The sequence below is a fragment of the Dipodomys merriami genome, unplaced genomic scaffold (genome assembly GCF_024711535.1).
Source record: "Dipodomys merriami isolate MVZ:Mamm:240054 unplaced genomic scaffold, mDipMer1.0.p SCAF_13, whole genome shotgun sequence".
Classification (NCBI taxonomy): domain Eukaryota; kingdom Metazoa; phylum Chordata; class Mammalia; order Rodentia; family Heteromyidae; genus Dipodomys; species Dipodomys merriami.
The window spans coordinates 33,281,890-33,293,772 of record NW_027202604.1 but is presented as its reverse complement, the minus strand read 5'-3'; the positions used below and the strand labels follow the sequence as shown (position 1 = coordinate 33,293,772).

Below are 11,883 nucleotides of genomic sequence, written 5' to 3'. Positions count from 1 at the left end.
AAAATAATGAGACTGTACAAGTTAACTTCTCCGGGTTTCACACACATAAAGCAATCCTTATGACAAATAACAGCTCCATACCAAAACACAAATTGCTAGAACAAATCCACTATGAATAAACGGATAGGTGTTTTACACAGATTTACCAACAATTATAGGTACCAGTTCATTTTGGAATTCAGGTAGACTGAAATCTATCAATGGGCCAAGCAGCCCATTCATCTCAATGCGCAGAGTATTAAGCACTTTTTTTCTTTTTTTTTTGCTGTTTTACTTGAGTCACGGCCAGCCTTTTGTTTATACTTTGCTTTTGAGACAGGGTCTCACTAGCTGCTAGTGAGCCTCAAACTCAGTTCCTTATGTCTCCACCTTCCAAGTAACTGGGATTACAGGTGTATACCACCCGGCAAAATAATTTAAAGTCAATCCTAGTTTTTCCCTATGGAAAAACCATTTTTATTTAAAAAGCATAGACAGGTAAGTCAGAACCTACTCCAAAAGCATTCTAGGATTCATTGATACAATCATATTAAGAGGTAGACTCCATTTCAAGTCAGTACCTGAAATGCAGTTTCACAAAGTAAGAAAATTTTTCTTAACAGATTCTCTTTTAACTCTGCTATAGCTTCTTAAATCTCAGGGGAAGACGACCAGTCTTACCAAATGTTTGTCCCTTTTGAGTGCCAGGTCATTCTAGGTCTTCTTTATGTAACTTAGGAGTTCCTCTTTTTCCATTTGGTAGCCACTTTTTTTCCACTGTTCACGCAGTTGCTGTAACAAAGCACCAATTTCCTTCCCAGAAGAAATGCCCACTTTTCTAATGTCGTGTCCACTCACGGGGAAGGGGGGGATGGACCACTGCTCCATCTCCTTCAGGAGACCGCGTTCACCCTGGTACTTCAGGAGCTCACATACTCGGGCACTTGCATCTGGCTCTCTGGACTAAGTGCAAACAAACATTAAGTTCACCATACACGTTACAGCCCCCATTAATGGTTTACCCGATATTTAAATGACAAATACTCTAGGAAAATTACCATTCCAAATAAGTAACACTTAATGAATAAATTCTGGATTTTATCTTCCAACTTTTCTGCAAGTGAAGACAACTTATTTTTGGACCAAACCTAGTGTATACTTACATCTATAATGAAGTCTTGATAGGGTTTCAATGGTTCTGAACTGTCTGATGCTTTAACTAAGTCTTTCCTATTTTTAACTATAAATAAGCCAAGGTTTTTCTCTTCTTTTGAAATCTTCAACCTCAAATCCAATTTTGTGACATCATCTTGTACTTTCAGCAGTGAGGCCAAGATGGTCATTGGCTTTGCTGAGCAACCTTGAACATTTTTACTGACTTGGTTAAATTCTTCTAAACTTGAGGGTGTAGGCAAACCTGCAGGAACAAATTTTTTTTTCTCTTTTTAGTGTTAAAAAAAGACCAGTCAAATCCTAAAGCAGTTTATGAAAATGCCCTTTCCCAATGACTCAAGACTAATGAAATGTCCTGAAGTTCCCTGATGTGTGATCATCCTTGGTCAGTATTAATCATAACATTTATTGATCCATAAGGCATCTTAAAAACTCAGTAGATAAGTGCTATTATTTCTATACTCCTTTTCTTCAGAAACTAACAAGTCACAAAGCTGGTAGGTGTCAGTTAACCTAACCTAATCAAAGCCAAGTCTTTTGAGTTACTCCTTACCTGTGATCCCAAAGATTATCTTGGAATTTGATTTCTCCATGTGGAATTTTGTAACTACATGAGTCAAAACATTTTTACCTTAAGGATGTTTAAACTAAATGTTTCATTGCCAAAAATTTTAATGTTTTGCTGGGCACCTGTGGCTCACTCCTGAAATCCTAGCTACTCGGGAGGCTGAGATCTCAAGATCATGGCCAGCCCAGGCAGAAAAGTCCCTGTGAGACTCTTATGTCCAATTAGTCACTCAAAAACTGGAAGTGATGCTGTGGCTCAAGTGGCAGAGTGCTAGCCTTGAGCACAAAGAGGCTTGGGGACTGCGCTGAGGCCGAGTTCATACCCCACAACCAACCAAAGAAAGTATTTTTTAAATGTTTTATAACTTGTTCTCACCTATATGAGGAGCCACATCAAGATCATAGATTAGGTGAATTAAGTGGTTTACGTGGTTACCAACAAGAATTTTTTTCAATTCTACCCAAATCCGCTCTCCTGATATTCCAGCCAAGCCTTTTGCATTTTCGGCAATTGCTTCCAAAGTCTCAGGGTCATGCTCACCAGGTTTGTCCACAATTCTGCCGTAAAACCTAGAAAACAAAATCCTCTAAATGCACCTCTACTGGCAGAACAGCCAGAATTCTGTTTCTCATTTTTGCATCTATTTAATGGAAGTGAATTAAAGCATTAGTCATATCTCCACCTTTTTCTTCAGATGTACAAACCCAAGATTAATTACAATGTAAGTAACCGCCAAGTCAGTAAGCACTGGAAGCCTTCGGACTCGATTTCACCAATAGTGACTAAGATGCAGCTGTGCTGCAGCAGGTAAAACTCATAAGCCTCATGAAGGCAGATTTTTATTTTTCTCTCTCCCATAATCCCTCCTTCCCTCCTGTGTCAGATAGCAGTGCTTGGCATGCTCACAAATGAAAAGAAAGCATTATTTAATAGAAAGGAGAATGGACATTTAAAAGGTGCTCAAAAGCGTGGTTTTTTTTTTGGGGGGGGGGGCTGGTCGGTCGTGGGGCCTGAACTCTGGGTCTGGGCGCTGTCCCTCAGCTCTTCAGCTCAAGGCTAGCACTCTACCACTTGAGCCACAGCACCACTTCCAGCCTTTTCTGCTTTATGTGGTGCTGAGGAATTGAACCCAGTGCCTCATGCATGCAAGGCAAGTGCTCTACCACTGAGCCACCTTACTAACCCCTCAAAACCTTTTTTTTATAGCAAAAGATCATAATAAATGTTGTATGAAAGTAACATGTACTTAAGACATGGATTACCTCATCACCAGACACACATTTGGGATGTCACTATTTTGTAGACCTACCCGTTTGGTTACTGTACACAACACACAGTATTAAAAACTGTTTCTAAAATTTGCAAAAATTCTTACCTGAAATATCTTAAAATCCGAAGATAATCTTCTTGTATTCTTTGATGTGCATGTCCTACAAATCTAACTTTCTTATTTTTTAAATCTTCATAGCCATTAAAGTAATCGAATAAAGTACCATCAAAGCCTAGTCATTTAGAAGGAGGAAACAGAATCATTAACAATCTTAACAAAAAAAAAAATAAACTAAAAACTACCACAAAAAACAGAGTCATTAACAATCTTAACAAAAAAATAAATAAATAAACTAAAAACTACCACAAACAGGAGAAATTCAGCATGGCTGTTTATCACATATAGTGACAGTATACATCACTACTAATTCAGAGACAGAGTAAACAGCTGTCCTTACAATTGAAAGATTATACCTCCAATAAGAACCTAAAGCAATGTGCCAGATATGTATAGACTGAGGATGAGAGGAGAACACACTCATATAAAAAAACATGAATAGCCAAAATTATATGGAAAAATCATAGGAGTGGCAGAGGAATCCACAGGGAAGTTACTTTGTCATCCTGCAGCAAGAAAGACCTTTTAAACCTTTCAAACTAAATATCAGAAATAAATATCAATTATGCCTTCTGGAGAAAGGCATAAAAAAAAAAATCTTAAGCTAAGAGATACTCAGAGAAAGACCCCAAAAGTCATTATCAATAGAGACAAATGGCTAATTTCCATAGCATGCAAACATACAGAAGAAACATGAGTGTTTTCAACAGTAGTAATAAATAGGAAGTAAAACAGTATTAAGTAGAAATAGTATTTCCCAGGTTTCTTTCCCACTGGTAAATTTCCAAGTGTCTGCTACTACCTGGTTCAGGATAGGTTAGGAGACTAAACCATGAGAGCCTATTATCCCTTCACAAAAATGCTGTACTGTAAACAAAACAATTCTCACTGGGATTTTCTTAGTTATCAAACTGCAAATCATATCTCATAGGTAAACTCTCAATCCCAAACAGACAACAGGTCATCCCCAAGACAGAGAAAAGCAACAGGAGACCTGCCAAGGGGGCAGGCAGGTGACTGGCCCCAAGAGGCACTTCACTGGGTGGCATCGGGGACAGGGCACTGCTGTTACTACTTGTGAAGAACAATCACGTGTCCATTTAGTTCTGTTTGAACCCTGAATACCTTCTGATTATCCGCAAAGTACCACTCTGGGCAGACAGTGCTTTTTTAGTGCAGCACACAGGGTATTTGCTAAATGGGAACTACCTTGATATATACAGGAAATTACAGGCTCCAGACTCAAAAGTGCATAGGCAAAATATGACTAAAAAAGGCAAATATCCTATGTCTATCTTACTGTTATGTGGTAAAGAATGGGTGTTGAACATACTGGCAGCAGAAAGGCTTTTTTAGTAAGATCAACATAAGGGGGCCAGTGATGTGGTGTGGTGGTAGACCAAGCTCGTACAGGACCCCAGCTCCAGGGGGAAAAAAAAAAAAAAGAGGAAAAGCATCCCAGGAATGTGACAAAAACAACAATAACAACAACAAATGTCTGCAGCAGAAAGGCTTAAAAAAATTCCTGAGCTGAAAATATAGTATGATACCAATATGAGTTTTGTTTTGCTCTGAATCTTTCTTTTAAAGTATACTAGTAAAAATGTGAAATGCAGCTAAGTGGCTTATGCTTACAGTTTGTGTTATAACTAATAACACTACAGTGTACAGGCTGCATACCTTTGAGCAGTTACCAGGAGTTAAAACAGCACCAACTGCTTCAGAAGGTTGCTGGGAAAACTAAACTATGTTATGAGTTTAAAACAGGGTTCAGCAAATGTTTAGAAACCTATAGTAAACCTACAAGGAAACCATTAGAGAAGACCGCACCATGTGAGTAATGCTGGAAGAAGTGGATACTTGAAGCTTTGGTTGTGTAACGGAGGAGATGTGTATTGCTGGGTTCCTTCCAGTCTTGCGTTTAATAGTAGAGTTTGGAAACCCAGGCTCATGTCCCCATGCTCTAAACTGGACCAAGCTACATGACATCTGCCAGTCTCACCTGTCCCACCTTAGCCTACTCTAACCTAATTCACCTCTAGCCCTTTGTGAGTGCACCTTCATTAACAAAGAACTTAAGGACCTACATGACAAATAGGCTTCATCTTAACATACCAAGGCAGACTTGTGATTCCTTAAGATGCAATGCTAAGAAAGAACTTGAGGTGTGTGTAGGTGCAACAGTAATTTGTTTTTTGCTGAAGTCATTCGCCCCAATGCCAAGGCCCTGCAGGAAAGGATGGAGAAGGAGCATGTATGTAAATGACAGGGCCCTATGAACACTTGACAGGAAGAGTGTGTGCATGTGCACATATATACATTTTTCTTGCACTGTTTAGATGCAGTTAATAAATTAGCAGATGAAGGTGTGAATGTGTCAGGCACTGCTCCAAGCATATACACTCATTAGCTCCCTTAATCTTCACAACAGTCCTACAAAATAAACTAGCATTAACACCTGTGTGTTTTACAGCTAGCGAGTAATATAGTGAGAATCTCAGCCAGTATTTTTGGATCCTGTCAACATGATATGCTCTTAGAAGAGATGAATGCCACTTCAGTTGGAGGACATTCCCAGAATGCAAGTTTCACTTGAAAAGAAGGCATATTCTGATATATCACATTATCCTTGTATTACCTAGAAACATGGAGTTTATAGTGAGGTCTCTGCGTTCGGCATCTTTCTGCCAGTCAGTTGTGAATTCTACCTCAGCATGTCTTCCGTCGGTTGTGACATCGATCCTTAGTGTGGTAATTTCAAAATTTTCTTCATGAAGCTGCAATTGAATATAAGACTTTTTAAAAATTAGTTTATAGCATCACTAAAGACTGGAAAGCTTCACTGAGGCAAGGTAATACAGTTGTCTTTAATGATACCTTTTTGTAAAAATAATTTGAGTTTATAGGCAAACATGGCCACTGAAGAGCAGCATGGTAGGTACAAAGGGCTACTCGAGCTAGTTTTTTTGCCAGTGTCAGTTTGCACAGAGCTATGTTAATACATGCCACAGAGCAAAGGCCTGTCAGGAATAAGTATAGGTAACAAACCTAGGTCTTTACTGGTCATCCCCAGTGAGGTTAAGGTGATAGCTACACACACCCTGGGGAGAGAAACTGCCTCCAGCTGGGAAGGCTAAGGGACTCTAACAGTGACACAGGAGCTGAGCCTTGAAAGCCGATGTGGACATGTGGATGTAGACAGAAGCACATTTCAATAAAAGCATGTCCAAAGACACAGTACAGAGGGAATTTGTAAGAGGGAAAATCTCACTGACAAATAGCATTCTACCAGTAGTCAGCAATGAGGTTTTCTTGATAAAGAATTTGGAATTCACAGGCAAAAACTGGGATCATTTGAAGTCTTCTAGGATTCTCACGATTTCATACAAATTCTCTTCCAGATACACATTACATTCTCACTATAAAATTTATCTATGAAAGGAAAAGGGAAAAGAAAGGGCTTGAACTAGGGTAACTGTACACTGCAGGACTGCTCTCTAGTTATAGTGAAAACTCCTGCAGATTCTAACACTTCTAATTGGCTAGCACGTCCCAGGTAGAATTACAGCGAAGCCCTGAAGTCATTTTGCTGCAGCACCGAACTATGATGACAGCCAAAGAATTTTAAGGAAATGAAATGAAGACTTTGTTGAAACAACTACCACTGGGAACCTAAGGAAAATAAGAGAAGTGACTACATCTGACACAAGCATAGAAGCTGTAAAATAAGTGGTCATGTGCCACATCGTGACACTGGACTGCATGTACCAGTGGTCCTGGAACTGAGCAATTCTACCACAGCTCTAATTCATCACGGAACACACCATACTCCCCCGTGTCTGTACTGGTGTAAACAGACCCGCAGCACTGCTAGGAGTTCAGACCTGTGCACACGCAGTTATGTGCAGTACATGATTTAATGATGTCAAACTGAACGCTTCCTCTAATAGGGATTTACTACACTGTACTTTTTCTGGAGTGTACTTCCTTTGCTGGAAACCAGCCTCAGCAGCTCCTAGAGCCCACTTTCACACACGATGACAGCTCCGTGTGTCAGTGCTCCTCCAGACTGCAGTGGAGTTAAGACAGTGAGTGACATCATGACCGGACCCTGTAGAGCCAAGGCGAGTGCTGTGCACTTACTTGTTAATCCAAAGAACAGGAAAACACTTTTAGAATAAAGAATTTTTTTGTGTACTGACCAGTATGTTAAATGAGTTTAAAAGTTTTAAACAGAAATAATACTCCACAGTGCACACCTATAAACAAAAGTGATGCAGATAGAGATGTAATGAAAAATCAGAGACACACTGGGAAAATGACCTGCTGGGGAGATAGGGAAAGACTTACTTGCTGTTGGGAGGGAGTACAGTCAGAAAGCTACACAAGAAGTCAGGAGATTATATTCTAAAAATGCAAACTTAAACAAAAACTATAGCATGCAAAGGGTCCTCCTGCAAAAACACAAAATAAAACCACTTGTGGAGGTCAAGTCATTAAACTTAGCAGTGGCCACAACACACAAAAATGAAAGACTTAGGGCAGAGTAGAAGACACGGCTATTTTTAATTAGACATTTTGTTTCCCAACTATAAAAAACCTCTTGAACTTTGAGTTAAGTAAGCAGATGTTCACGCCGTGCAGTAAGTATCAGCCTGCGACTCACCCTGGCTGTGATTGTTCCGTGCTTCTCTCCCTTGTTGTTGATCATCCGGATGCCGGCTGACTGAAACATCTCCTTCATTTGGGTTGGGGTGGCGGTGGTAGCAAAATCAACATCTTGAGGTTTCACCCCATTCAGCAAATCCCTCACGGCTCCTCCTGCTATTCTCAGCTCATGATTCTCTTTCACAAATAATTCTGAAATGACAGCGACAAGATTTTTAGTACAATGTGTTTCAGTAATGACAGCGTGTTACCGGAAGTACAAGGTTTGGCCCATCTATTGGGACAGTTTAGACCATGTAAGAAGGCCTTGCTTTTCATGCAAAAACACGAACAAGGCAGAAGACACAAAGTGGCTGTACTGTAGATGCCTGAGAACCATGGGAAACAGAACCTGCATGACTTTGCTGATTAAGACAACTCAAAATTCTACAGTGCCTCACAATCATGATTACAAATATGAATTATAGTCAGAGTAAAGCAAAATAGAAAATCAAGTCTCCTCCTACTTCTGTGAATAATATACAAGCATTTCCATGCATGCAGCTGTCAGGCCCCTTAACATAAGTGTTGCCACCAAGATCCTTCAATAGACAACCTGTGAGAATATTGCCTGAAATCAATGCACAAGGAAAACTACAAACAACCACACAGGTGAGGACAAGGCTTCTACAACTCTGGCCAGTCTACTGAGAATGATGTCCACAGCTGGCTTCACACAAGCTGGTCTGCACTGTTACAAACTGGCATTCTGCAGAATGTGTTCCAAGCACATCAGTCAGGCAAGGACATCTTTGACCAATGATAACAAGATGACTGGCATTACGTTACCATCAAGTGCTATCACCCAGCAATGGTTATGGACCATAGCTACACAGCCAAGGAAACCCTGGCTAGTACCTAAACCATGTAATTCAGAAGTGAATGACCTTTAGAACTTCGGTCAATCTGCCATGGAAATGATATAGTTCAAATGAAGCAGAGGGAAAAAAATGAAACAATCTGGCAAATCATGAACCGCTGCATTATATGATTATGACAAACTATCCTAGCTTCCTCGATTTTCTCTGCTGAAAGCTAATCGTATATGGGGACAAAGCAACTATGACGATTTTAGAACTCATGACAGGATTTAAACTGCACCATGCCAATTTTCAGAGGCTTTAAATATGTCTGTCTGCACTTTGTTTTCACATGGGACATTACATTATGCCAGGGCACCCAATCCTACATAGTTAAGTTATTCGCTGAGTTTACTGAGTGTTTGAAGTCACCTTCAGTACATATCCCTCCATAGTGCTGTTTCACAGACAGAATCCTGAAAACCACTTCCTGTTTTACGCTACTGAGGTTCTGACTTTAGGACTTCCAACTTTCACAGTGAAGAAAATAAAGCTCAGAAACTCAGGTTTTATAAATCATATAGTAGTACTAAAAGATGTTAAAGAAACTGTAGTATTTGGTATTTAAGGCAGAATGATCAGAGAGTATACTGCCAAGAATATTTTCCGAGGAGACTCTTGCAACAGAGGACAAGACTGAGGGTGGCACAGCCATAAAGAAACGGTTCAGTCAGCCCCAAACTGGTGATGTTCGAGCTGGTCTCTTCAGACAGCTCCGCTCACCACTTGCAGTTACTGAGCACTTAGAACATACTTAAGTCTGAATTGAGACACGGTGTTAAATTTGTTCCAGGTTTGGAAGTCTTACAACAATATCCATGTGTGAAATAAGCTGAAGCCCCTTTGAAGAGTTAGCAAACTCTAAAAAAAGAAAGACAGGAATGTAAAGCAGGTCCTACAACAGATGCTAATGGGGAGAAGAGGACAAATGGGGTGGGTGAGGAGGGTGACTATGGTCAAAATACATGTAAAGTGAAAATGGAGCAGTGAAGCTTGCTGAGATCAGTTTGGGAAAAGAGGATCAGGGAGAGTTGGGGGGGTGATCAAGACATGTACCATGAATACCTAGACATGTCAAAAAATAACAAGGGATGCTAATAGTGGGGGGAAATGATGTAACATTGTTTTGTACATTTCACACTCGTGATCGTATCTTGATGACAGTGGACTGAATGTATGTTTTACTCAGTTCCTTCCAGTTATGTGTTCTGGAAACACTGGCAGAGACTTAGCGTTCCCAAGTACCTCTTCATACACTAGGAGGAGGCAGTGTATCAGGTAAGTAGAGCGGATCCCATAATGCATCAGGAATCTAGTACTTAAACCATCGTACAGAAGAGCTAAAGGTCAACTTCTCCACTCGTTGCTTTACTCACAAGTCTTCCTTTTGTCACGTCAACAACAGCGATATTTGAATGCTGGTTTTAAAAAAAAAAATCGTCCACCCTGTGTCTTTCCACCTAAGGCCTCTCCGCTTGTTCCAAAGCCAGATCTCACCTGTCAGACTCTTCAGTCCTTCTGTGAAAAGGGACTGGAATTCCGGAGACTGCAACTTCATGGTGAACAGACAGCGCTTCAGAAGACAGAGGCTGCTCCAGCCCGCGCCGGGTCCCCGCCTCGTCCAAGGGCACAGGAGCCTCAGCATCTGGAGCAGTGGCTGCACACCTCTACCAGGCGGGCCGCGGGTGCACCGACCGAGCTCCACGCACTGAGCACATGAATGACACGCAGTGTTACTCACCAACTGCGAGGAACTCGCCTCCCTGTCCAGAGAGGGCGCGGGTGGCAGGGCCGCCCCGGCAACAAGGGAAAAAGGCCAAGCAGGAGCCGCAGGCCCCAGAAACACGGGGGACAAGCACGTGGTTCCCGCCCGGGGTGGGGCGGGAGGAAGGGGGAGCAGGCCTCCAGGACACGAACTGGATCCCCCCGACCCCCCCCACGGAGACCTGGCCGCGCACGGGGGGGGGGGCTCTCAGGACCCCGCGATCTCAATGCGGGGCAGGCGCGGGGCAGCGGGAGGCCCCGTCCGGCCACGTGGACCCGGGAGCTGACTCCGCCCCCCTCCCGACTCCCACCCGCTCAGAAACCCGCCCCGGGGTCAGCCCGCACGGTGCCCCGGGCCCCAGCCCCGGGGTCAGCCCGCACGGTGCCCCGGGCCCCAGCCCCGGGGTCAGCCCGCACGGTGTCCCGGGCCCCAGCCCCGGGGTCAGCCCGCACGGTGCCCCGGGGTCAGCCCGCACGGTGCCCCGGGCCCCAGCCCCGGTGTCAACCCGCACGGTGCCCCCACCAAACCCTCGGGCCGAGCGCCCGGACCCGGCCTCCACGCCGCCGGGGGCCCCCAGCCCCGCCCCGCGGCCCCTCGCCGCACCCCCGCCTCTCGGATCTCCCCGGAACCCTCTGGGTCCGTGCGTGGGGCGCCGGGACGAACCCGCACGCCCCGCCGGCTCACCGGAGAGCGCTCACCCGAGGCCGCCCCGCCGCCACGCGCACTTCCGGGATAGAGCGTGGTGGCGTCATCACGCCGGGACGCTGGGCGGGGCCTGGGCGTGTCTCCGCCCCGCGCCTCCCCGCCGAGGCTGGATTTGATGCCTGGGCGCCCGGGGACGTGGAACCCAGGCGGCCGCAGCCCTGCAGGCCCGGGTGTAAGCGGGGCCGTCCCTGGGCGGGAGGCTTTGTTAGCTGCAAGAGCTGACACTTAATGTTTTTCTAGGACAGAGAGGATCCAGTGGCAAAGGCCTGGAGCCTTACGGTGAGAGTGTGGAGCCTTTTACATACAGCTTTCCTTGCAAAGCCCATGCGGCCTCCTGTGAGAGCCTCCTTTCCCCAGGGGTGTCGGAGGCCTGTGAGAAGCACAGCACCAGACAGACAGCTGTGGACGGCATCCAGCACCTTGAGGAGCAAGAAAAGCCGGCGCCCTGAAGGCCCGCGCTGCCTCTCTCCACGACCACTCCATCACATGCTAACCATTGGTGACACACAGGGTAGGGACGAACTGTATTTTTTTTTTTTAAGTAGCAGCACGGTGAAGCACTGAATGAGTTTGAAAATCAATCTAAATAGCTCTTTGTTTAAAAAAAATGAATTTTGTAAGCCTTCATAATATCAGACCCAGATCGTTTCAGAGGTCAAATAGCACCTATTTTGCCAATTTTAAAAAATGGTTCAGCAAATCATGGTAAGTGAGGTTAAGCCAAGCCCAGAGAGACAAA

General features: G+C 43.9%; 1 protein-coding gene across 1 annotated transcript; it reads right to left on the bottom strand.

Annotated features, from left to right (window-relative positions):
• Positions 1–415: 415 nt before the first annotated feature.
• On the bottom strand, positions 416–11,154 carry Trnt1 (tRNA nucleotidyl transferase 1). Its single transcript, XM_070018992.1, has 8 exons — positions 11,124–11,154; positions 10,172–10,382; positions 7,774–7,967; positions 5,746–5,884; positions 3,096–3,222; positions 2,096–2,289; positions 1,143–1,396; positions 416–942 (listed from the first exon to the last, which is right to left on the bottom strand). The coding sequence occupies exons 2-8, from the start codon at positions 10,317–10,319 to the stop codon at positions 694–696; spliced, it is 1,305 nt and encodes a 434-aa protein (XP_069875093.1). The 5' UTR covers positions 10,320–10,382; positions 11,124–11,154; the 3' UTR covers positions 416–693.
• Positions 11,155–11,883: the final 729 nt, after the last annotated feature.

Bases quoted from the DNA above. Each gene is read 5' to 3' on its own strand.
- Trnt1 (XM_070018992.1), bottom strand. From the start codon at position 10,319: ATGCTGAGGCTCCTGTGCCCTTGGACGAGGCGGGGACCCGGCGCGGGC. The intron at 7,968-10,171 runs GTGAGATCTGGC...CTGTCATTTCAG, and splicing joins AGGACTGAAGAGTCTGACAG to AATTATTTGTGAAAGAGAAT. The intron at 5,885-7,773 runs GTGAGTCGCAGG...ATTCAATTGCAG, and splicing joins ACGGAACAATCACAGCCAGG to CTTCATGAAGAAAATTTTGA.